Source organism: Heterocephalus glaber, unplaced genomic scaffold, assembly GCF_053883595.1.
Source record: "Heterocephalus glaber isolate CG9 unplaced genomic scaffold, H.glaber_assembly_v1.0 deba00001497, whole genome shotgun sequence".
Taxonomy (NCBI): domain Eukaryota; kingdom Metazoa; phylum Chordata; class Mammalia; order Rodentia; family Bathyergidae; genus Heterocephalus; species Heterocephalus glaber.
The window spans coordinates 52,604,192-52,630,427 of NW_028258320.1; the positions used below are offsets into that span (position 1 = coordinate 52,604,192).

A 26,236-nucleotide genomic window follows, 5' to 3' on the forward strand; every position below is an offset into this window, starting at 1 on the left:
AAAGAGGCTGAGGCCAGGAGGCCAGTGCAGTCCTGACTTCCAGGGTTCTGAGGCTGCTCTGCCCAGAGGGGCCGGGCTTAGCTCTTGCAGCATGTGAGTGGCAACTGCCTAGGCTGCCTCCACACCTCCAGCTACCTGCAGGTTCCCATGCACCTTGGCAATCCAGCTTTCTGGGCTAGTTTGAAGTCAGTCAGAATGGGTATGGGCACCCTCACTGTGACCACCTGGCTGCACGTCAGTCTGCATCCTTGCAGCTCCTCCCACCATTCAGGCCCAGCCTTCCCGTGGCTCCATGCAGGCAGAGATGCACTGCAGGACATGACTGCCTTTCATTAGCCATGAGGCTAGGGGGACAGCAGCGGCAAGGTGGCACCTAGGTCAGCACAGCAGCTGCTCATGGGGCTTGTGTGAGGGGAGAAAGCCAGGCTGTCCACACACATGGGCTTCTAACCCAGACATCTTTAATTGACCTGACTCACACTGGGCTGAGACAATGCCCACCGTCTGGGGTGGCAGCATGCATAGGTTGCTGGCTAGTTTCCTCACTGTACAAAACTGCTATGCTAATAAACCTATGGAAATACACATTTCATAGTAAAAGGAGAACATCTTGGCTAAAGGATCTCGAAGCTTCCCTGGAGATGGGCTCCTGTGGAAGCTCAGGTTTGGTCCCTGGAAGTGTATACACGAGAGTCCCTGCTTAGGAGGGAGCTGCCCTATGCTAAGTTCCTGGTGGATCCCTGAAGTCACAGCAGCTCTATGAGGCTGGAAGCCCGGCTTGCCCACTCTCCTTCCCATGCCAGGGAGACGAGGTAACAGGCCCCTAAGGGATGACTGTACCTTAGCACCATGGGGCAGGCAGGTGTGCTTGGGCAGTGAGTCCTAATGGGGAGGAGGCAGCAAACAAGCCTAGACCCAGCCCCTGGTGGGTTCACAAGCTCAAAGCCCCAGTCAGCCACTCCCATGATGAAGCTCCTAGGGGTTCCCACACCCTAGTGGGGGGCCCCTGCCTTCAAACTGAGGCTGAGTGGACATTAGAGTACCTAGCACCCAGGCTGGGGACCACCTGAGTTGTCAACTGCCGTGTCAAGCCTCCTCACTCTGGCAGTGAAATCTCCCCAAATTCAGCCCTCTTGAGGGAGGCTCCTCATAATAGGACCTGGGACCCCAAAAGGAGAGCTTATGGGGAAGGGAAAGGCAAGCAGAGCACCTTTCAAAGTAACTTCTACGAAGGAAAGAGCTAACTGTGGTGAGTGGTCTTCACACCACTCTCCAGGGGGAACAGCACCCCCCTGGACCCCAAGTCCTACATGTCTAGGAAAGAGAAGTGATGTTTGAACGTCCACCAGGGGGCGCCATGATCTTCTGAGCAGTGCGTCTAGCGATGTGATCATCTGCCTGAGACCCTGAAGAAAAGGGAAGGGGGTTGTGGTAAGGAGAATGAAGCAGAGTGTAGAGGTTCCCTTTGAGCCAAGAGGGGGAGGTAGGCAGGGCTCCTGCACCCTGAGGTGACTACAGAGCCCCACCCACCCTCATACAGTGTACCTGAGGTCTCTGAGGATCTTGGCTCCCTGAGGCTGTGGCTGGTAGACCACCTGGCCAGGCAGGATCCCCCCCATCCCTGAGGCTCTAGGGCCACAGGAAAGATCCCAATGAATCCCTAAGATCTGTGGGGATTCCAGGAAGCCTTCCTGCCTCATCTTTCTCATGGGTCCGTGCGATGGGAGAAAGCTGCCCCCAGTTGCAAGACAATGTTGGATTTGGAGAACTTGCCCCTGGTCCTACACTCCCAGCATGTGATCAGAGACTACCAGCACTGTCCCACGCAGGAGGATGAGACGGCATCAGGCTGGTCTGGCTCCCACCCAAGGGTAGGGAAAGAGGGAGAGGTCTGGCTCCAGTTTTCAGGGAGATCCTGGGTACTCCAGGCTTCTGGCGGCTCCTCAGCTCATGGTCTGTAGGAGGCACAGCAGAGGCCCTACCCAGAGGCTGGGTTCTGGCCATCAGCACCTCCAGGAGGAGCCTGTGCCCTCCCAGGCATTTCACTGCCACACAGCTCAGACCCATTCCTGAGACCTCACAGTGACTCAGGCTGGCTAGCCTGGGCAAGCTGAATCGCTGCAGTACATGTGAGTCCCTGGAAAGGGGCCCCCTTGCCTGCCATCCCATGCTCAGCCCTGGGCTGAGTGACAGCCTGCACACCCAGTGTATTGGCTCAAGAGGGGGAGTACATCACAGAAGCCTGAGGGCAGGAAGGGGCTTCCCCAGCTCGGGCTCACAGTCCTTTGCCCCTCACAAGGCCCCTCATTAGCATGCACAGCACCCGACCCTGGGAGCTGCCGGGTGTAGGCACAGGTATGGGCAGCCCTGCAACCTTCAGCAAACTCAGTAACACTCAGGAACATGGTAGGCCCTGGAGTCTGAGGCTTGGTAGCCCCAAACAGGCTCACTACCCCTCAGGATCTGGCAGCAGAGCTCTCACCCTGCACTCCAGGCTCAACTCACCGGATAAGCTGAATCCTGACTGGTGCAGGTTGCGCACAGGTGGCACTGAGATCTTGCCTGGGCAGGATGCACGGGCCTGGGTGCTGCTCCCTGACTTGGCAGGCACCATCACTTCATGGACCGGCCCGTCATAGAGGCCTCGGGGCACACCGTGGATCTCTGCCAGCTGTGGGCCAAGGGGGCTGGGTATAAGGGGACTGACGACCAGCAGCTGGAGGGCAGCACCCCTGTCTAAGGGCCTGCTCTGCTCTGTACCCCAACTCCACCCAGCTCAGGAGTTCCAGGCTCCTCTCCAATGGCAGGACCCATACAGCCTGGACACACAGGCCTCCCTCCTCAAAGTGCCCCTCTCCATACACACACCTGCCCACAGGTACATACATCCCTTTAGATCTACACACTTGTGCACACAACTCTCCCTGCAGCTCCCATGCACACACACCCAGCCACAACCTCAGCGGGAGGAGCAAAGCATTTCCCAGGAGCCCCAGGATGGACAAATGACCTGGAGCCTGAAGTCAGACCTTCAGATGCAGCTATGCTTCGGGCCAACTACCTCACTCAGGATCCTGGGTTACACCCATAACTGCCAGGTCTGAGCCCAGCCCTGGGGGCCCTCTGATCAGATCTTTGCTTGGGGAGGGCTGTGTATCATAGTTGGGCTGATGATAAGAGCAAGTCAGCGTGAGGCAGAGTCCCAAGGTCTCAGGACCGAATGCAGCCCCCCTGCCCTTGCACCCCTCCTCTGAAAATGGGGCTGGTCTGCTCTCACAGGGCTGCCCTTCAGGAGGCTCTTAACAGAACCCCCATTCCTGCCCAGCCCACCCCTCAGGGAGGGAGGGAGGGAGGTGAGAGATGTGTGTGCCCCAGGCCTGGGCCGGCGCCTTGCCCACTCAAACCCTGGCAGAGGAGGTAGCAGCCCAGGGTCAGATTGGCGCCAGCACCTTTGTGGGCTCTGACAGCCTTGACAGCTGTGTCTTTGCAAATTAATGGAGATGCCACCCTTCTAGGATGGACAAAAGCAGTGCAAGCCCCTACCCCAGGAGACCATCGTTGCCCGTGCGGAATGCCAGCACTCCCCATTGAGTTCCACATCCCCCTGGAACGCCTGGAGCGGAGCTGGGTGAAGTACACCAGTGTGTACAGTAACTGCCACACTGTCCTGTGTGTGTGCAAGGTGTGTGTGGTATGTGTGGGAGAAGCACTGGTGGCTGGGGCAGACACATGCCAGACACAGATGAACATGGACTGGTGGATGGGGAAGTAAGTTGGCAGCTGACCGTGGGCACACAGGAGATCTCTGGCCACAGATGGCCTCCTTGCCCTCTTCCTTCCAGCAGGCTCTGCTCCACTTACAGCCAGCAGGCCCGGGGCAAGCAATGGGCAGCACTCTGCGGGCCAGGGCCAGGCTGGCTAGGACCAAAACCTCACATTGAGCTGAGGGTGTAGCTCAGGGGTCCAGAACTTGCCTAGCCTGTGCAAGGCCCTGGGTTCGACCTCCAGCAATGAAGAAAAGGAAAAAAGGAAAGAAAAGCTATTCTTAAGGGCCAGGGATTTAGCTCAGTGGCGCTGCACCTGCCAAGTGCAGGGTCTTGAGTTCAATCCCCTGTATCGCCAAAACAACCAATGAAAACAAAACAAAAAACCCTCACACTGAGGGGCTCCCTGCACCTGGGTGGAGTACTGCATACCCCACCCACCCATGAGGGCCCCGCAGGCCCAACCCTTACTCTGTTGCGGGCCTTTATCCTCTTGTAGACAAAGTCTGGGAATGTCTTCCGAGGAATGAAGCGGCCAGACCCGGGGGTGGCAGACAGATTCCCATCCTCCAGCACGACTCTGCCTTGGCTGATGACCACCGTGGGGGCTCCTCGGCACTCAACTCCTTCAAAAATGTTGTACTCCACATTCTGGGGAGAGAGGCCTGTGGGCCTAGTGTCCTTCAGCCCTGCCCCCTTCAGCCCCCATTGCACTCCTAGGGATGAAGGAGGTCTGTGTGTGCTGGTGCAAGAGCAGCAACAGTACTCAACGAGGCAGACTTGCAGGCACTGAGAAGCAACAGCCCCTTGCTCCAGGCATCTCTCAGTCACATAGTTCTTACAGGAACAAAGGGAGCTCGGGCAACAGCCAGCATGGGTACCCACCCCCTGCATGGCAGGCGCAGCACCCTCTGCCTCAGCATCATTTGTACCCCACCACACACCTCTCAGAGAAGCAGCCAGATGGTATGGTTGGGCCAGAGATAGGTGAGGCTGGGCGTGGGGGACTCAGTCTCCATCCCTGGAACTCCCCTGAGAACCCAGCCTGAGAGAAGGTCTGGGCTTGCTTACCACATTGTGGGTCTTGGCAGAGATGATCTTTGTGGCCCTGGGGTTCCAGATAACCAGGTCAGCATCAGAGCCCACAGCTACTCGCCCCTTCCTTGGGTAAAAGTTGAAGATTTTGGCAGCATTTGTACTGGTCACAGCCACAAATTCATTCTCATCCATTTTCCCAGAGGCCTGAGAATCAAAAAGGCCAGTTGGGGGAGAACTGGGTCTGGTTTCCCATATGTCACCAAGGTACCCCAGGCAACTAGGGCCAGCCGGAGACTCATAGCCTCGCCACTGTAACACCCCAGGCTCAGCCCAGGCTGGGGCACTGCTGTACCCAGACAGGCAAGCCAGCTGGTGCGACGATCCTGTGAATGAAGGCTCATTTCTGGGCTCACTTTGTGGGTAAATGGCAAAGCTTTGATAACAATGTCATTGTCCCGTGAAGGACTGTGACAGTCCTGAGAGGCAAGGTGGATGAGGTAAGTGCTCAGAGAAGGCTCAGGACAGAGGGCAGGGTGACATAAGACAAGGGACCTGCTCTTATCTGAGTGGGTAAATGCGTTTTTAAAAAATGTTCTAATTTTTTTGTTGGTACCGGGGATCAAACTCGGGACCTTGTGCTTGTGAGGCAGGCGGTGGAACCACGTAAAAAATGTTCTAATTTTTAATTGACACCCCAAAGTGTACATATTTATGGGGTACAAGGTGATGTTCTGATACATATACATGATGTTAGAATCTGCAGGGAGGGTAGAGGGTAACAGCTAGCTGTGAGTCTCGCCTGGAGGGGCCAGACCACATGTCTTCAGGGCCCTGGACAGCAGGGTAGGGTGGGGCCCAACTTCTATCTCAAGAGTGTTTCTGGCTATCAGGGCCCCCCTCAGAATGCCACAGACAACCCCAAGCCTGGACTCACCACGCACTTCTCCCAGACCACAGACATGCGCTCCTCAACACCGTTGGTGCCCTCAGGGATCAGTGTGAAGTTGTCTTTGCCAACAGCCTTCTGGGCAGTAGTGAAGGTGCAGTGGGCGCTACCCGTCACCTGGAGGTCCCCACTGGGAACAAGCTAGGGTCAGAGGAGCCCAGGCAAGGACCTAGCCCTCCTGAGCAGGCAGCACAGCCACATGGCGGTCTGAGGGGTCCCACTGCAGAGCAGAGCTTCCACTGCGATGGACCAAGAGTGAGGTGACAGCTGCTATGTGGAAGCCCCAGCCGGGACCAAAGGGCCCCGTACCTCCCCCACCAACTACTACTTTACGGGAGCCCTGGGTTCATGTGGAAGAGGTACAAGTGTGGTGGGCAAGTGTGGAGCCCACATGCTGACCTGGGCTCCTGTTGGTGTCTGCTCACCTGGACAGGAGGGAGGTAAGGTGGTCTGCAGTGGTGGGGTCTGGGTTGATGGGGGGTGAGGTGACAAAGGCTGCAGCCTTTGCCCAGTTCTTGCTCCAGTAGTGTAAGCCATCGGCACCCAGGCTGGCAGTGATGGGCTCCCCAAACACGACCACTCCTGCAGGGAGCAAAGCCCATGACAAGCGCTCCCTGCCACTCTGTATACCTCCAAAGACCAGAGCACTGCTCACAATCCCCACTGCCCCTTGCTTTCCTTGTTTTCCCTTCTGGGGCCCTGGCCCTGGCCAGGAGGCCAGACATCAGCCCTGGGGGTCCCTTGGGGCAGGGCTCTGCAGTCGTTAACAGTGAGTCTTCTCCATATCCCTGGCCTGTGCTAGGTGTCAGGCTGCTGACACCCCAGTGGAACCACAGTTGGCCAGCAGGTCGAGTGGGAAATAATACCCACCCAGCCCTCCCGCCACAGCCTGTCTCCTGGCCAGGGCTTCTTCAGTCCAGGGCTCAGGCTCCAGGCCGAGGTGGCTCCCACCAGTGACCAGGGAACAAATGCCAAGTTCAGCATGGTGTGGGGGTGCCCTGGCAGAGCCAGCCCTGCTGAAGAACAGCTTTTGGGAGCAGACAGGAGGCCCTGGGGCTAGCCCCTGCAGACCTGCTCACCCTGTGCCTGGTAACTTCATGATCCTCCTGCTCGTTAACAGAGTGAGTTTCTGTTTCAATCCTGGATGCAGAATACAGGTCCCTGTATACAGCCACACCCACTCCAGGGCCCACCACAGCCTCAGGGCAGGAAATGAGTCCTCTTTATGAAACATGGTGGGGACATTAGGAGTTGGGGAAATGAGATTACCCACCATCTAGTCCTGTGCCCCAACCCTGGGCCCTCTTCAGTGATGTGGGTTCCTGGACCCTCTGAGCTTAGCGGCCTCTGTTGGGACCTGCATGGTCCAGCCCCTGCTAAGAGAGCTGGGGTGGCCACCTCCCAGGCATATGGGCTGCCTCCAGCTGGCCAGGTGTTCTGTGGGCAGGCAGCACCCCAGCCCTTGGTTGGTACACCCTAGCTCCTGGATGTACAACAGATGTTAAAGGAGGGGACTTCCTGGGGAACTAGAAGCCTCTCTCTCTTGGACAGACAGACAGACAGATGCACTGAGGCATGCCTGCTCAGCATAATTCTGCCTGTTGCTCCCATGGAAACAGATGAACAGGCCCTGTGGTTTTCTTCAAGGCTCCCTGCTGGGCAGCTGCTGCTCCTACAAGGGTGGGGACTTGGATCCAGCCCCTGCCCCTCCTAGAGACTCGGGATCCTGTTATCTCCCTTGGGCTGCTCTTCTGGTGTAACCTCGGCAGGAGGTGCCCCATGAAGAGACTTTCTCCTCTGTCAGGCCTGCCCTCCTCACCCTCCTCACCACCTGAGGGCTCTTGGACCAGCCAGCAGGTCTCCCAGGAGCCTGAGACCATGCCCTCAATTCAGCATGCAGGGAGGAGGGCTGGGCACTCACCCCTGCGCTTGGCTTGGGCCACCACGTCAGCTGCACCCTTGCTCATCAACTTGGTGACATACAGCGGGCAGTTGGCCTGCCTGGCGATGGTGACAGCTCGGTATACAGCCTCAGCCTCCACCTGGGGATGGGTGAGGGGAGTGGGCACTCAAGCCACAGGAGGGCCCTGGGATGGCCACAGATCACCCACGAGACTCTAGGCCTAGTGAGGCACCCTTGGGATGAGGGCCCAGCCCAGGGTTCGGTGCTTGGGATGTGGGCTGCCCCTCGTGGACCCCAGGGCCTGCCCACACTGTCTGCTCAGCCTCAGGTAAAGATCACAGGGTGACCAGTGGTCGTGGGGAACATGTGCCCAGCAGAAGACAGTGCTGATACACGCTCCCCAGATGAGGGTGGTGTAAGCACAGCTTTGCCCAGATCCTAAAATGAGGACAAACCTGAGTCCAGCCCCAGGAGATAATCCGAGTCTGGGTGTGAAGTCTGACCCAGGGACACTGTTCCCATGGCACTGGACAGGCACAGACTTACCTCCTCAGGGTGGCTGAGCACATGGCCCTCAGGCCCAGTAATGCCTTGCTCCAGCAACAGCTTCTGCTCCTAAATAAACCAACAGGATGCCTTGCTCCAGTCCCAAGGGGTGCCAGAGCCCTGGATGTGAAGTTCATGGCTGGCAGGCCCTGCTTTTGGAATGGAGTCCTGGACCACCAGGACACATCCCACATTGCCCAAGCACGACAAACTCAGGGAGGAAGGGGTGCCTTTAGATGCTTCAACTAGAGGGGACCTTGCTGGCCAGGGGAGCATGCGGTCCTGCCTCAGAGACCCAGGGCTGTCTGGGATGAGTCTGAAGGACACAGACGCTGGCCCAACACAGCGCTCACTGGTGGGAAGGAAATGAGGCTTCGGCACCTGGCAGAAGGCCTTGACTCGTGGGGGCCTCAATCTCCAGGGCTAAGACTGGGGTGCTGGGAAACTCCCAGTCCTGGGCCCTTAGCAATGACGTGGTCCTGGGGTATTTTGATAAGAAGTGTGGTGGTCATGGAAAAATCTGTATTGTGGCTTCAAAGGCCCCAGGTTCTCCTAATTCATTTGACTTTTGATCCTGGGCAAGAGGCTATTGACAGTAATACACTTAATATTCCCTCCCTCGAGGTTTCAGACATTAAGTACGCCCACTGAGTATCACCCAGTGCATCCCTCATCCCCACCCCACCCAGACCCTATTCCTTCTGGGGGCCCCATCCCTGCAGTACCTCCTCCACGATGTCCCCATTCTCCGCGTGCACCTGGGCCAAGGCTCCCAGGTCCCGGATGATGCTGAAGATCTCATACATCTGGGAAGAGAAATGGCCAGGGGCCCATGTCTACAGGGCCACATCTGCTCTGGAAGCGACCTTAAACACCACCACTTGTTCCCTTCTGTCTGTACCACCCCTTACCTGGCCATCAGTACACTGGCACCTATCCTTGTATGCCATGAAGACCAGGAAGGAATTCACACCTGGAGGACAGGGAGGAAAGGGTCAGACAGCCCAAGGAGCCTCTGCTGCTCCCCACTCTCCAGCGGTGTCCAGGGCCAAGGGGCTATGCCAACTGACATAGCCACCCTGCAGGCATATCCCTCCCCACCCATACCTATAAATAAGCTGGCCCACAGAGATGGAGTAGGCCACATTCTCGTCCCTGCCCATATGCTCCTTATGCACTGAGTTCAGGAACTGAGTGGCAGAGGCAGGGGAGAACCCCTCACATCTGTCTAAAAGACCTCCACCCTTGCTAGAGACAGAGCACGGTGATGGGCTTGCTGCCTGAGCTCCAGCAGCTCTCTGCAGGAAACACAGCCCAGCCTGGTACGCTGGGGGAGACTTACGTGGGCCATCTAGTCTGTTACCTGCCTACGGGGCCTCAGAATCCTGCCCTGTCATGCTCCAGCTTATGAATGATACACACTCATGGGACATGCTGTGAGGGACAGGCAGATCTCGGGGCTGGGCTCTTGGGACAAGCAGGAGGAACAGGAGGGTCCAATCAGGAAGAAGGCTGAGATCTCCCATCTCCTGGGCAGCCAGAGCCTGCCCACCCTGGGGCTGGGACCTGTGTGTGTCCTCCCGTGGCCTGGAGGCAATTCCAACCTGCCCACCTTTCAAACTCATGCAGCCCACAGCCTCCTCTCCTCAGTGAGTCAAAAGTGCTGACGTGATAAGCAAATGAACGCTGTGGGGAAACTGAGCCACCCTATGCCATCTGAGAAATCCTCCCAGGTGACGACCTGCACGTGACTTGGAGTTTGGGGCCTGCCTTGGGGTATCCGATGGAGGCTGCTGGTCAGGACGCAGGCCAGTCCCTGCAATATCATCCAGTGAACACGAGACTGATGGCCCATGTCTGGCATTACCTGGTGCGGGTGAGGGGGCCTCTGCAGGTGCCTAGCTTTTACCTCTGTTTAGAGACCCCCTGCTGCAGCCTCCCCAGTCCAGGTAAGAGCAGCACCGTGGCTGTAATGAGGACCCCAAACCAACAGTTGACCACCTCCCCCAGCCCCAGGCAAGGGAGGTGTGGGGCCGTGAGTTCCAAAGGGCACTGTTGGAAGACTGTCACTCTTTGGGAACTTGGGGAAGATGACAAGAAACCCCCCCCTTCTTCAGCTCTGTGAATGAGAGTGATGACCTCCCAGTCTAAAGTCTTTGAGAGCAAAATTGACTAAGTGACTTTTCTTCAACTTCTACTCAATTCCTGGGCACCAGCTCTTGGGGTGAGGTCAGTAGAGTCCACAAGGACACAGAGGTCAGGGCAAGGATCATTCTCCACCCAGCATGCAGGCAGGGAAGCCTGACCTTCCAGCGCCTGCCACCTCCCAGTCCAGCCCACAGGAGCCACTGCTCACCCTTGTCCTTGACCAGGGCCTCCAGCTCCTCCTTGATGCTCTCATGCCAGCGGGGGATGTCCACATGCAGGGAATAGTCACAGCAGGCCATGCTGTCTGCTTTCTCCCGCCACTGCTCATAGGCTGCCAGCAGGCTCACACCCACGTCAGGGAACACGTGGTCCACTATGGGGGAGCAGCACAGTCAGCCAGGCTCCCCACCTGCCTCCAAGGAAGATTTGGTTTCATGTTCCCAGGAGACCAGAGACAGATCTGAGGACAGTGCAGCAGGGGGTGGGATACCTCTGCCAAGAACCCAATCCTTCTACTTTGTTGAAGGCATCCTCTATCCCACATCTCCCAGCCTCTTTCTGGGAAGGGGAGTGAAACAGGAGCCCAAGTTCAAACCACCTTGCTCCCAGAGGACCTGGTGCATCCCGAGTATTGGTGATAGCCAGGGGCCTTGCCCACCTATAGCACAGGTGATGCACCTCAAGGCCAAGTGGAGCAGCAAGCCGCCCACCGTGTCAGCTCCATATGCTTCACATCTCCAAACTACACCTAGCACTGGGCTGGTTTCCTGTGGGCCTCGTGGACTCCACACTTCAAATGGTGCCATCCTACCCTCAGTACACAGCTGCTGTGCTGTCACCCTTGCCAACAAAGGTCCAAGGTTGGCAAGCTCTGGCCTCTCCTTGGATGGACCAGGAGAGATCTCAGGGTGGGGCAATGAAAATGGAAGATGCACCCCTACCCTGGGGAATAGGCTTTGCCTCTGTCCTGTGCATTCCTCACATAAGCGCCTTTTGCCCTGGGGCTTAGATCATGAGCCAGGACCCCATGAAGCTGGGGACCTACCCCTCCTTGAGCCATTCACAGCTGTAGCCTCACACCTCTGGTATCTCTGTGTCCTCCTGGAGACACCTCACAGCCTAGGGCAGATGACATCAACAGTGCAGCTGTCCCACCTGCCTGGGCCACAACAGTCCGCACTCCAGTAGTGGTGGCCTGAGGTAGCCAGCCTCTCAGTCACATTATAAGATGGCCTGCTGTTGGTTTTCTTTCACTTCTTTCTGAGTAAACCAAACCAAACTGTGATTATAGCAATGGCTGAATGCCATCTGTGAAGTGCCCCAAGTGCTCAGGATTGCCCTCCCTGGCAACAGCAGTGACAGCATTTATTCTGTGTCAGGCTGTGTGAGTTAACTCTTAATCCTCTTGACCCAGTAAGGAAAGGGCTCTTGACAGGTCATATAAGTAATGGGGGCTGGGTGAGAGGTCAGTGAAGCTACCTGCTGTCACACAGCAAGAACAAAGGAACATAGGGTGTCAGGCTTCAGTGAGGTTCCTCAGACCTCTGCTGAGACATCTGTGCTCAGTACTGCTAAGCTGATGGCATTCAAGGCTGCTGTGAAGGAATGGGCTGGGCTCTGGGGTTTCCTCCTGGCTCTGCACTTACCACATGCCAGTTCCCGGGACACCAGTGAATTTACCTCACAAACAGGGTGGCTCTGCTGATCTTAAGGGGTTTTAGATGAGCACATGGGACCCAAAGCCTGTCAGGACAGAGCTCAGCCTGGCACACATAGCTCTAAGGGAATAGGAACTCTGGTTGTTGTTATGGAATAATAATAGCATTGCTGTACAACCTCTATCTTTAACTATTCTTAACATGGGCAGGAAATTTCTGCAAATCAAACCAACTGTGATCCTCATCCAATGCATTTGGGTTTTCCAAACCCTTGTCCTTGGCCAGCTTCCAATTCCTCAGGAAGTAGTAACAGGCACATATCTATTTGCTACACAGAAATCCCAGCAACATTCCAGAGCTGGCCAGAATGAGACAAGAATGACCCAAAAATGACCCCCAATGAGGATAACAAAAGGGTGCTCAAGGGTTCTCAGATTGAGATACAAGAAACAAAATGAGAAAAACACCATGATATAACATTTCCTGTAACATACAAGTGGGCAGATGCTTTTCCTTTGAGGTGGGGTCCAGATACTCACATATCATGGTGGTTCCTCCTGCCAGTGCGGCCTTGGTTCCCTGACAGAAGTCATCGGCTGGGGTCATGCCCAGGACTGGCATCTGCAGCCTTGTGTGGACATCAACCCCTCCAGGCAGGACCATCAGGCCATGAGCATCTATGGTCTTGATACCCCCAGGGACGATGAGGTTTTCTCCAATCTGTCTGAAAGCAACAAGAAGAGATTGCACTGTACATGGAGAGCCCAGATCAGAACACAAATAGGCTCCTGCGCCACATAGCCCTTAGAAGTGTGCATTTGGGTTCTTGCCCTTGAGGAAAAGAGCTGCTTATTTGCCCAGGTCCTCTAGAGGTCAGAGAATAAAATCACTCACTATGTGGCTCAAGACAAGCAATGTTTCCCTTCTGGTTTTCCAGAAGAGTTTTTACTTGTTAACCACTAACTGAGGCTGAAGCCACTTGACAGATACAGTAAAGGAACAAACAGTCAACGAGTATTTATTAACCACCTACTGTGAGCTCAATGTCTTACTAAATGCTATAATAACACAAAGAAACATGGAAGCCATTGTTCTGTTTCCAGAGAATTCATGATTAACTGGCGAGACTTTCATCATCCAAGACATGAGATGAATCACTGGCTCCCATCTCACTGTTTCCAGGGAGTGGGGTTTTGAAATAGAAGAAAGCATTTATATGAATTTCACTTGAATGTGAATTGCCTGGATACCATGTAATCGATATGTACTTATACGATCTATGAAGATATTTTTGGTGGAAACTTACTTAATCAAACCATCCTCCACATACAAATCAGCGTAAAAGGACTGGTCATCATTCACGATCTTCCCACCTTTGATCAGAAGGCGGTCACTCTAGTGGAAACAAAAAATGAACACTTTTTCTCCAGATTGAGTAACTCATCTTTAGTGTAACTCCCTCTGCTGGAATTAAGACCAAAAGATTCAGGCATAATTGTAGACATAAAAACAAACTCAAATGCCTGCAGCTGTTTGTCTCAACTATTTAGCATACCCCAAAATGGGGTGCTCAGAAGCAGCTGCCATGCTGAGGCGACCCTGTGTGACCCCACACAGCCCAGAAACCAACTGCTCAAGCAAGCTGGCCTCAATGCAGGCACAGGGAAAAGGGGAACCCAGGGCAAAGCCAGGGCTGGTGAAAGTGTGGTGATCCTTTTTAAACAGTCTCACATCCTCAGAGGCCCTGCATCCACTTGTGCTGAGGAGGTGCAGCCGATTGAACTGGGCTTCTGGTCCACCAGGAAGATGCAGGCTTATCTTGGTATAGAAGCTACAAGGCAGAGCAGTGCCCCAGCAGGCTCGGTCCCCACTCTAGGAGGCTGCATCCCAGAGCGGGGAGACAGGTAGAAGCAGTAAAACACAGGCACGTGATCATCATACTGTGACAAATGCAAAGAGCACAAAGACAGTGATATGACGAAATTCAAGAGACAGTAAGGCTGCCTCAGAGATCATGAAGGGCCTTTCTGAATTACTGGAACTGGAGACTGTGTGTATGTGTGTGTGTGTGTTAGAGAGAGTGTGCAATATATATATGGGGGGGGCCTTCTGTTCCAGCAAGACACTGCAGGCCTATAATGGTATAGGAGGTGTCCGGTAGAGCAGTGTGTGTGTGTGTGTGTGTGTGTGTTTTCCAGACCAGGAAGCAACCTGTGCAAAGGTCCTGGGGCAGGACAGAGCTTGAGTTGACATCAGACCCCAGAAGAGACTAGGGGCTGGAACCTTGTGAGGAGATGCAGGGATAGTACCCAGAGCTGGACAGGGGTGACTTGTGCAAGGGACACTGGGGACCTTAAGCAGATTTTGATCACAGTCTGTTTGATGTTGTAAAGAGATCATCTCTACTGCTAGGTAAAACATAGATTGTGGGACGGGCGTTTAGCTCAGTGGTTCTGCCACCTGCCTCGCAAGTGCAAAGTCCTGAGTTTGATCCCTGGTACCAAAGCAAACAAACAAACAAAAAATGTAGATTGAAAGGTTGAACTTGGGAAACAAGGTTCTGCCTGGGTGATTCCTGAGATTGTCCACGTGAGATGAGAGGCTCCAAGCCAGTATTACAGGGACAGGTGAAGAGAAATGGAATTTGACAGCAACTGGGAGTGAGGTGGGCAGGACTTGCTGATGGACAGGCCATACGGGTAAAGGGCAAGGAAGAAACGGGGCAACTGCAGGTTCCGGTGATATCTGGCAGTACCCAGGTAGGTGAAGAAAGTGACACTGAGCAAGGCTAGCTTTTGTGTAGGCAAACCTCAGCAGCACAGACCTGTGGCATTAGATCCCAATACTTGGCAGCCATAAAACTACTTCTAAGAATTTCACCAAATGGCCAGGAAGGAGGAGTTAGGCAGAAAGTGTGTGTCACTACCAGGATTTTGCATGGTCATCAGGGATGATGATCTTGCCTCAAGGAGCAGAAACAAAAAGGAGCAGAAGGACATGGAACGATATAAGTGATAAGACTCTGCACACCTTTCCCATCCATCAGCCTGCTACTTGTCCAGTGTTCACACAACCCTCCTCCCTCCAACACACACACACACACACACACACACACACACACACACACACACACTGGTAGACTGTTAGCCAGGGCTTCAGCCCTAGCTCTGGCTCTTTCTAGAGTCTGAGGTCAAGAGAATAAAGCTGAGAATTTAATACCTAGTACTCTATGAGGCTGAGAGGTTAAAGAATCTTATTACATTATTCACTTGGTTTTTTTTGCTACTGGGGATCACTCTCAGGACCTTGCGCTGTGAGGCAGAGGCAGGCACAGCATCACTGAGCTAAAACCCCAGCCCAGTAACTGTTTTTTCTTCTGGAACTCAGAACCTTACACTTGCCAGGCAGCCACCGCGCCACAAGTTATACCTCAACCCATTACATTATTCACTTTTTAAAAACTGACATCTGGGCTGGGGATTTAGCTCAGTGGTTCTGGCGCCTGCCTCGCAAGCGCAAGGTCAAGTTCGATCCCTGGTACAAAAAAAAAAAAAAAAATTTAAATAAATAAATAAATACAAATTGACATCTATTTGGGCTGAACTTTCAGGATTCTACTGATTAAAGATTAAACTACTATCAAGTAGTTCATAAAAGGGCTGGCAAGCCACACTGCAGGGCAAATCCAGCCTTCTCCCTATCTACACAGCCTGGAGCCATAGATGGGTTTTTTTTGTTGTTGTTGTTATTTTGTTTTTTTTTGTAGCATTGGGGATCAAACTCAGGAACTACCGCTGGCCAATATTCCCCAGCCCCTTTTTTTATTATTTTATTTTGAGATGGGGTGGTCTTGCTAAGTTGACCAGCTTGTCCTCAAACATGATGATCCTATTTCAGCCTTCTGAATAGATGTTTCATATCGGTTGAAAAAAATCAAAAGAATGTCATGACTTGTAAACATTTTATGAAATTCACAGTCCAGTATCTACAGTTGAAGTATCAACGGAACACAGTCATGCCCATGAATGTCTGGTCCAGGACTGCACAGATGTGACAGATACACTGTGGTCCACAAACCTGTAGATACTACCTGGCCCATTATGGAAGAAGTTTGCTGATCCTGGTCCACGGCATGGCTGGTTCCCAGCTGTCAGCATCTCCCTGCAAAGTCCTGTAGATGCCCACTGCCCATCCTCACTGAGCCCTAGCCCTGCCCTGGAGCCATCGCAGCCATCCACTCTGAAGGGCTCCAGCAGCCAGGGTTCTGACCAGGCTGCTGCTTCTGGTCATGCCCTGTCCACCTCCACTGGACCACTTCCAGCTCATTTTCAGTAAACCCTAGGAAAACCCAGCTAGAAAGAGGAAGGCTTGAGACTAGAAGACACTTGTGGTCTGGGGTCCTTGTTCATGATCCCAGTTTTCAGGCACCAGAACTCGGATTCTGGGGTCTTCCCTGAATTTAGAACCAAGAGAGAAGGTGCTGGGCTGAGGTGGATGCTCTTCTCAGAGGTCCCATCAGGATGAGGTGAAAGTTGTGATAATCTGGCCTCCCTCCTAAGGACACCAACGCCTTGTCCACCCTGAGGGTCTTCCTTCTACCCTCAAGCTCCACCCCCAGGCCCCTCTTGGCTGGCCGCTGGGAGGCCCTCTTCAGCCTAACCGAAAGGGCAGTGGGCAGGCTTGAGGTCAGAGCCCCTTCTGTTCCGGTAGGGGAGGTTGCTTTCCTCCTTGAGTGTCCCAGGAAGGACTGAACCCCCAAAAGGCTGGGGGGGGTTTGGTGCCCGACCAGGCTTCCCAGCTCTCCTGCTGAGGACAAGCCCAGAGTTGGGTCTGAGACCCCTTGGGCTCCCCGCCACGGTCCAGCAGGCACCTCCCCTTCCTTCGTCCCTCGTCCCCCACCCCGTCCTCAGTGGGGAAGCTTTGTTTCCTGGCAGGGGTGGGTGGCCAGTCTGACCTCCCACATGGTGCGTGGGGGTGCTGAGTTACTGGGACCAGAGTCTCCTCTGGAAGGCTCATGCTGCTGGGGTGCAGATCATCGGACAGTGAGTGCTTGCCTCCCTTGGAGTCTCTCAACCTGGCTTTGGGGAGAGATTCGGGGCCAATCAAGGGCTCCTGGTCGAGAGGCCAAGGCTAAATCGCTTTGTCTCGGACAAAGAGCTCCAGGCGCCTAAGCGGCGTGTCCAAGGGACGGGCGGCCTGAGCTGTGCGAGGAAGGTAAGGCATCGGGAGCCCCGCAGCCCGGCGCTCAACAAAGCCGGCGTCCGCCCGCCGCCCCGGAGGCCAGCGCTCCAGGCCAGCCAGGCCGGGCGGGAGGAGAGGCACCCGAGCTTCGGGAAGGAGGCGCTCGCGGCTCCAGGCCTTCCCGGAGAGCAGTGGAGACTGACTCCGGGGCTTGCAGGCCGCTGTGCTCGGGGTCCAGGGCAGCCGCACCGGCATTCTCGGTCGCCGGCAACGCGCAAAGGAACCGAGAGGAAGGGCTAGCGCCGGAACCGGGCTTGCGCAGGGACGCGACCCACAGGCAGGGGCTGAGGGTCCGCCTAGCGAGAAGGCCACTCCGGGCGGTGGGCAGGGGGCGCGGGCTCACCGTAATCCGGGGAATGCTCTTCTTGCCCTGAAAGGACATTCTGCTTCGCAGGTAGGCCTGGGGACCGGCAGGGGCGGCGCGGGAGCGGGCGAGCAAGCGGGGACGCGCGTTAAGCCCAGCGTGTGCGTGGGGCGCGAAGCGCCAGAGTGCGAGCAAACGGGCGCAAGATTCCCGGCCCCGCCCTCGCTCAACTGCGCTCAGGCCCCGCCCCTCTCATTTGCATTCATCCCCCGCCCCCCGCCAGCTCGTCCCAACCTCCCCTGCCTGGGGCTAGACTGATTCTCGCACCCCCTGCCGGTGCGTGCGGACTGGGGAGTGGAACGGGTGCGACCTGTCCCTGAAGACGCTGGAGGAGTTTGGATCCCGCAAAGGAGAGCGGTCAGACAGCGTCCTGCCAGGCCCGCCTGTGCCCTGCCCGGTGATGACCCGAAGCACCCAGGCTCTGGAGCTGGAGCTACAGTCTTCTTGCTTCCCTGGTTCCGTACTGTGGGAACCAGCTCCCTTCGGGAAGTTGTCTCTGGCCAAAGCCAGGCTCCTCCCGGAAGGCCGGAGCTGGAGCGCGAGAGCGGGGCTGTGTCCTGAGAGCTGCACCAGGCCCTGGAGACCTCCCGCGGGGCTGTTCCCCGGTGGGCTGCACAAAGCCAGCAGCGGGAGGGACAAGGTGGAGAGACACAGGCAAGGCTAGAAAGGGGCAGCGAGACAGACACACAGTGAGACGGACAGGGACAGGCTTAAGGACCGCCAGCCGGGCTCAGGAGTGGGGTCTCAAGGCAGGGAGAAGTCCTGGGACGGCTTCAGGCCTGAGCGGACGGCGCTATAAGTGGCAGCCTGCGTCTCTGTCCTGCAGCCTCACCTGAGGAGGTCCTCGGGCTGGGGCCAAGCTGGGCTGCCCTTGACGACGGGCCGCGACCGCAGCCAGGTCTCCGCCTGGCTCTCCAAGTATCTCCGAGAGGCAGCACGGCCCGCAGTAGGGCTCGCCCGCCCAAGGGTCTCGGGAGTCGCCGCCCAACGCGTCCAGAGGCAGTGTCTTGTTCTCAAAGGCATCCTCCACGCAGCGGAAGACGCCACCGAGCTTGGGCCGGGCCAGAGGCTTGGCGGGACTGGGCGGCTGTGGTGCAGTCATGGCAGGAGTCAGCAACCAGCGTCTGGGTTCGTCTGGAACCCCAGCGCGTCAGCAAGTGGGGCGAAGACCCGGCCCTCCGTGGCCTCGCCCTCTTCCCGCTCCTTCTCCCCCACACTCCTGGCCCGGCACAGTGGAGCTGGCGCTGTTCACACAGCAGGTGCTGAACGAACTGCCTGGTCTGGCCCCAGAAGCCTGGCTACCCAGCAAGCACGGCCGCTCAACCTCGGGGCACACGTGCGCTCCGACTCCATCCACACACGCAGAAACGCGGGAAGAAAGCGACTGCTAGAGAAGCTGCGGTCCGTGGGAACTCCATCGCTCTCCAGAGCCCTTGGGAGAATCCACGTTGGGCAAGGAGGCCCTGACTAAATCATCAGCAAGAGTAAGATCTGGGGATCAGCAAGCACGAGCAGCTCCTGACCTCGCTGAATGCCAAGGCGGAAGACTTGGGGTGAGACAAGACAGAGGGGGTCCCGGCTGTCCAGGGATCACAGGGCTATACTATCACACTGTGGAGGCCTGCAGCGACTGATTTTTGAATGAAAAGACCCCAGCCTTTGTGTTGTCGGTGCAGTCGGTATTTCAGAGCCCAAGTTCAGAAAAATGAGTCACTAGGACACTCCAATGGTCTACAATGGACACTGACAACAGTTCTTACGTGCAGAAATCTCCTTTTTCTAAGTTATTTGGGTTCTTTCTGTTTTGGTTCACATCTGACAGACAGGAGAAAATTTTCCAGTTGGCCCACCCCAGCAAGGTGCTGCCAGGTACCTGATGCAGAGGTTTCCTCCAGGTGATTTTAGATTATTTAGGATGAAGCTGCAGGTGAGCCTCCCGCCCCGCCCCAGTGGGCAGAAGGTCCAGATTCCCTTTCTGGCACAGAAGGAGGCATTGTATTTTTCAGAGAATGAATGCAAAAATGCAGAAATGGCTACTATAGCCCATAAGTTCAAATCCTAATAATACCCAGAGGGGTGCTTTGATCTTCTAAGATTTTAAAACAATTTTTATTAAAACTGTACAATAATTTACGAATAAGTAAAAATTCTCTTGTATATCATAGGAATCACAATACAAAAATATGTGTAAAATTTTGTAGTGGATCACCATACAAACCTAGTTTAGCCTGTGAATACTGTTTAGTACTGAGCAGAATATCACATGTTTAGAATGTGGTAATTAAGCAACTGCCTCAGAGAACACAAATACTGCCTGGCATATTGCCATAGGGAAACAAATCCTGTTAATTTTTGCATAAATTTACAATATATCCTTTAAAAATATACAGTAAACAAATATATGCTTTGATACATATATTCACAATATGATTTTCCTGAGCCTAAACTTAAATCCATTACTTCATAAAAACACACTACCCATCTCAAGGTTTCAGTGATGGAGTGACGGCAAGTGCTGATGAATTATCAATCTCTTAAAGCCACTGTTGCACCAGCCCCTCCTGACTCCCAGTTGGTGTTCACAAGCCACATAAGGCACTCAGGTTTCCTGAAGGCTACAGATTCTGCGAGGGCAGAGACCTAAAGTCACAGCCATAGGCCTTCAACAACTGGAACTCAACCATGGAAACAAGGTAAACACCACATGGTGTCCACAAAGGAATCTGTATTTTACATGGATTTCTAGTTTAGACAAACTAAAACATTTATGTTGTTCTGTGGATTGTGCACACAATGCGACCATGCCCTGGGTATCCTGTGGTATATAAATGCTTATGTCTTGGTTACACAGGAAGTGTTCCTGGCCACATTCAGTGTCTGTCCTCTTGCTTACTCAGAGCGGTGCCTTTAAACTGGATTTCCCATTTGAAGAGCTACAGTAAGAGCCAAATGCTCAAGGAAATTCAGTCCAGCCCACTGTTGAATAAAAAAGAAGGTACAGTCTGGGATTTAGAAAATGCACCTTATTTTTAAAACACTTGAACTCTTCAGATGCTCACTGGTCAGCAAGAATGAGTGATACATACTAATATTTGCTGTTTTTTTTTTTTTTTGTCAAAGCCCAGTTCTGATCTTGTAATGAGATGAAAAGAAGGTGCCATGACATATGAATGAAAACAATGATACCTACAAAGAGGAATGTCATTCCAACTAAATGTGTGCTTTCAGGAATGTGGCAGGGGTATAAATGCAGTTTGGATCACAGGACATTATTTAAAACATTCATAGAGCCATTTTCCTTTCCTATGTACAAACTTTTTACATATGAACAATAACAGCTTCATAAGCATTGGTACATATTTACATGCTTTTCTTTCCTGTATAGTTTGTCTTTTTTTTACATTACAGAACTGCGATTTAGTGTGTCTGGAGTGGATGGGAAGGTATATGAAGTACTCCTGACACATACAACATGCAAAATCACGATAATCCAACTAAACCAGAGGGATGTGAATTTGGGTGAGTCTCAAAAGCACATCTTTAGATCCTAATCGGCTGATTTTCTCTTACAAGTTCACACAGGAGCCCAGCCAGGAGCTTTCCCCAGGGGATGCAGGCTGGCAGGGGACCACATGGAGTTTCAACATGTTTCCTGGATGTCTGTGTTGCAGAGTCCATCAGACTTTAACCTAATGGTTCCTTTATAGCTCTGTGGCAGCGCTTATTAATGCATGTTATCGTTTGCCATTTAGTTCTGAGTACAATAAATCTTCCAAGAGGATGCAGCCATTAAAACCAGACAAAACTATGCACGGAGGAATATACAAGATTTCAGATTTGAGACAAATCTCAACATCAGGCTTGACTAGGGAGGTGATGAACTGGACCAGTGCCTTGTCCAAGTGAATCAGGGACTGTGGTTCAAATGACAAAAGAAAGGATAGGTCCTTCATGGATAAGTGTGATTAATAGTGCATTTCCCAGCAGAAATTCTGCACCCACCAAAGAAAAAGCATATCTGTCTGATCCTATAAGCATTCCCCAGATTTTAACCTAGGGAACCATGCCTGGTCCACCACATCAGTACCGGAGTGGAACATTTCTTCTGGCACAAATATAAAATGAGCTTAATACTTCCAGACAACACAATTGTTCCTCTCTCCAGCTACTGGTTTTTTTAAAAATGCAATGCTACAGGTTACACTCACACTTGGATGCATATGGCACACCTGGTGCATCAACTTCTAGGTGCCTCAAATGGGCTCATTTGTTGTTGTTGTTTTGTTCTCTGGTTGAGTGAGGACATCCATGAACACATGTGCACATGCACATGTCTCTTCTAACTGAGCCACTGAGGGCAACAATCTTAGACCACCAAGGATGTGATGATGACGACAGAAGAACCCTTCAGCCATGGAGTCAGGCTCATCCAAATGCAGGAAGACTTTCCTGGGTTGTGGACTGAATCATCCAGCAGGAATGGAAGTCACACTTAACACTGCCTTCATTGACGCACTGTTTTCTCTCTGAAAAAACAGTAGAAATAAATGTTTCTTTAGTATGACATATCCGAGTCTCTCATGGGGAATGTATACATCATGGGCTGAAACTCAAGACAGGGGGGGTCAGGAGAAATGCTGAGGCAAGGGGAAGGCTCTACTATGGACCATTTTATGGTGTGCCTATCCCAGGAGCACTGGCTCTGTGGAACCAGCACCAGCCAAGGTGCCGGATCTTGAGCTTCCAGTCAGGAGAAGCAAATGGCCCTCCAGGAGAGCACATGATTACAAAGGTGAGTCTGTGTTCCTCGTGAGGCCATTTGCAGAAGTGGCCTTGACTCTCCCTCAGTGTCCATGGCAGCTGACCCTATTCCTATCTGATTTTCATTTTGTCTCATCACTTATAAAGTGGGCTTCTGCCAGGTTCTCATTTTTTCTTTTTACTTTTACATTTTTAAAATGTTTTTGGCAAGTTATTAAGGAGCTGCTAAGGTTCCTTATAAAAAGGGGGTTGACCCTGACTGGACACAGAAGCAGGGCAGGGGGGAGAGTAGGCAAGGGTCATGGACAGTAGGAACTCCACAGTTTATTAGCTAGGAGAGATTGGGGAGCTTGTTTTCTGGGTTTTGTTTTTTTATTTTCTAACCTAACTAAGATTATCTCATATAGAATGAAAAGAAACACTTAGGCTTCCCTCTGCACGTGTTACACGTTACAGTTGAAATTGCTGCTGCAATTAAAATTACACATTGTTCCCAGTGTCTTCAATCTGATTGATTTCTAAATAAGTTGTCATCAGATCATCTATTTCTAGAATATTAAAGAAGAGACCTACCAGTTCAGCCCTCTCATTTTTGCACATATAAAAGCTGAAGCCCCCCAAATAAAAATGATTTCCCCAAGTGACATTTCCAAGCTGATTAGAGCCAGAGGTCCTGATATCCCCCACCCTCCCACCCCACATCATTTTCTCTCTGAATTATGTGATCAGCTGCCCAGGATGTGAACTACATACATCAATTATGGAACAGAAATCTTGTCAAAAATAATATTCAGAGTTCTAAAAAGTCACTCCCCAAATTAAAAGGATGGGAAGGGTAGTTGGTTACCTGTGGTCACCCGATTGCTCTCCTGAGCCAGTTGCTATCCTACTTCGCTAACATACTCCACTCACTGTTTCCAGGTGGAGTCTGGAAACTCCCAGATTCCACTAGAGACTGGGAGACCAACAATTATCCTGTGGTAGTGTGAAATGCTGTGACAAGGGTAAGCACTAGAGCCACAGGTCTACCTTCTCTCTGGAGGGTCAGAGTCTGATGTAATTTTAATATTGGCCTGTAGTATGGATGGATCATAAACTATGGGAATAAGGTGATAACCAAGTCATGAATTTAACTCATTTTATGGTACTAAAATGAGTAGAGTAGGGACAAGAGGTGTCCAGCTGTACCATTACCCTGTGCTGAGATGGGGGTGCCCCGCTAACAGGCACTAAGACACGAGAACTTCTTTGACAGTTGCAGAAGCTGCACCCATTGGTAATGCATGAAGTGGAGCCGTGCATATGGATTACAAAACAGTGTTCTGATTTATGTCAAAATAGAGCCAGAGGAGCAGGCCCCTGCCGTCTGTCTGTGTTTGTGTTGGGAATTTCCATGGGATCTCAGCTGTTGGGAAACACCAAGCTGTTGGCAGGGAAGACAAGTACCTTCTTGGGGCCCAAAGAGCCCAGCTTGGATCAGAATTAACTACAGATGGTGACACCACCAAAGGCCCAGGATCCACAGCCTTATATGTGGTTTCCAGAAATCTGTACATAATATCCAGAGCTAGGGGTCTCATCTGGGATAAGACCTCATATCCTGGAGCTTCACCCTCTATCCCCAAATGCTGTATCCCAGCACCCACCCCAAAATAACGCATACATATATCTGCACTACCAGTTACAGGATGCTGGAGCATGGGCTTAGAACAGTACCTTTCCCATAAGCTCTGTTAGTCCAAGAAACTTTAGCCAAACATTTTCAAACTACAGAGAAACAAATGACAATGGCAAAACCTGTTTGGAGCTATGGTCTTTTCACCCCAAGCTCTGATTTGGGGGGAAATATCAAGTAAGCAGACTTTCCAGACAGAGGCTTAGCTTCCTCCTCACGACTCTCTATGGAGTCTATCAACCCTACAGTACTGTCATCAACTCCCTGCCTACCAGGGTGATCTGTGAGGTCACCCCTCCCAGTTCCCATGGAGGAGGGCCCCACATGACCCCTTCAGATACTGGATGGTCCTTTCATCCTAGGATGGAAAAGAATCACATTCCTCTGCCTGGGTCTCCCTCTTGCTGACTTTGACCCTGCAGCTGCCTAATAAGTCAATAATAAAGTGGTGCCCATTTTTATGGAGTAGGTGGGAGGTAAGGATGAGGCTCTGGGACTCCTGAGGGCTGTGATGGTAAATTTTATTTATCGAGTTAACTGGACCATGGGATGCCTAGGTATTTGGCCAAACATTCTGTGTGCTGGTGAAGATGTTCCTGGGTGAGAATCACATTTGAATCAGTCAACTGATTGACTCAAGCAGATGGCCCTCCCTAGTGTGGGTGGTCTTCTCCCTGTCCACTGAGAGCCTGAAGAGAACAGAGGTTGAGCAACGGGGATCCCCTCCTTCTGCTATGAACTGAGACATGGGTCTTTTCTGGAATTTGGACTCAGATGGAAACATTGGCTCTCCTATGTCTCCAGTGTGTTGACTACAGATTTTGGGCTTTGTGAGTCTCCATAACTGCACAAGCCAACTCCTCATAAACAATCTCTCCTGCCCATACACACATGTGTGAGTGCATGCACAGATACGTATACAAACACATTTTATTGGTGCTATTTCTCTAGAGAGCCCTAATACAAATATACTTCACTGACCATCCACATTTCAAGGAGGTTACCCCTTTTCAGGGCAGGTGGCCTCTGTCATACCACTTGTGGCCACGTGGCTAAGAGAGGGCAGAGGCAGGACCTGTATAATTCCAAAATTTCCATATTGTCAACCATATTGCCAAGTTTTTCCAGTAATCTAACAGACTGACAAAATTCATAAATCTATTGTATAGATACTGTTGGGAGGGGGCCTCAGTGCTTAGAATCCAAAACTGTATTAAAATATAACTTCAAGAAAATTAAACAGGGAAAAAGGGGACACGTTAGCCAAGAATAAAGTGGTCTCTGGTCTCCTCACAAACTCAAAACCCAAGAAAGAGGATCCCCCATTAGAAAGTCCACAGTTCTCCAGGTAGGGTCCTAGGAACTCTGGGAGCTGGAGGAAAGACGCTTGTGTTGGGAGCCAGAAGGGCAGCCTGCAGGGGGAATGGAGAAAATCAGTGAGGGTCTGTCACTCAGACTCAGGGGACCCCTCCCAGACCTCAGAGACCACTGCCTGTGGGATTCAGGCTGGGGGCAGGGAGGTACAGGGTGACAATGGGAATACAAAGAGGTGGGACAGAGAGGACTGGCAGGGTCCTTGAGAGGCATCTTGGATTCCTGCTGAGTGCTGTGGACCTTAGCCAAGCATCTGGAATCAGGGAGAAAGGTCAAGAGGAGGTTTGCAGTCTCCCTAGTGACCTGATATGGCAGGACCTTGAGACCCCCTGGGAACTGTGATTCCATCCAAAGCCCTGCCCTAAGGGATCTGACCCAGCTCCATGGCCTCCAGCAACTCCTAGCAGCACCAAGTAAACAGATCTCAGCTCCCTTACCTGGCTGCCTGGGATGACAGCTTGCTGCTTGTTCAGTGGCCCCTGAACTCCCTGTAGAGGTTCCTAAAAGGGCCGACAATTGTAACAGTGGATCTCTCCAAGCTCAGAAGTGTCTCTCAAGGATCTGAGAGCCTTTCCTTTGAAATGGAATCCGGGGGGGGGGGTCCTGTCTCCCAGCCTCCATTATCCTCCATCTCAACTTTGATGTCTGCCAGCTGGCAGACACAGCTGCCTGATCTTTCCTCCCTGACCAGCCTCTTACTGTGCTTTTGTAACTTTTCACTTCTCTGGCTCTTCTAAGTGCCACCCCCCAACTCATTCTCCCTTTGAATGCCCAAATTGTCCCTGCAGGGCTCAGAAAGGACCTCAGACCTTTCCCTA

At 52.7% G+C, this 26,236-nt stretch overlaps 2 protein-coding genes across 24 annotated transcripts in view; both read right to left on the reverse strand.

Annotated features, from left to right (window-relative positions):
* Positions 1–441: 441 nt before the first annotated feature.
* On the reverse strand, positions 442–17,748 carry Dpysl4 (dihydropyrimidinase like 4). 2 transcript variants are annotated; one of them, XM_004838713.3, is made up of 14 exons: positions 17,588–17,747; positions 13,310–13,398; positions 12,543–12,727; positions 10,554–10,718; positions 9,109–9,170; positions 8,923–9,003; positions 8,198–8,266; positions 7,670–7,790; positions 6,174–6,330; positions 5,737–5,878; positions 4,836–5,006; positions 4,236–4,415; positions 2,506–2,671; positions 442–1,406 (listed from the first exon to the last, which is right to left on the reverse strand). In XM_004838713.3, the coding sequence occupies exons 1-14, from the start codon at positions 17,624–17,626 to the stop codon at positions 1,315–1,317; spliced, it is 1,719 nt and encodes a 572-aa protein (XP_004838770.1). In that variant the 5' UTR covers positions 17,627–17,747; the 3' UTR covers positions 442–1,314. The 2 variants fall into 2 exon arrangements, with proteins under 2 accessions (XP_004838770.1, XP_087041722.1); XM_087185596.1 differs by lacking the exon at positions 10,554–10,718 and having other exon boundaries at positions 17,588–17,748.
* Positions 17,749–20,667: 2,919 nt separating this feature from the next.
* Positions 20,668–26,236, reverse strand: part of Jakmip3 (Janus kinase and microtubule interacting protein 3) — a 149,374-nt gene continuing 143,805 nt past the window's right edge. For all 22 annotated transcript variants that reach the window (XR_015440569.1, XR_015440566.1, XR_015440563.1 and 19 more), the window contains one exon: positions 20,668–22,134. The gene's annotated coding sequence lies outside the window, so the exon portion shown is untranslated. The remainder of the gene's footprint in view (positions 22,135–26,236) is intronic.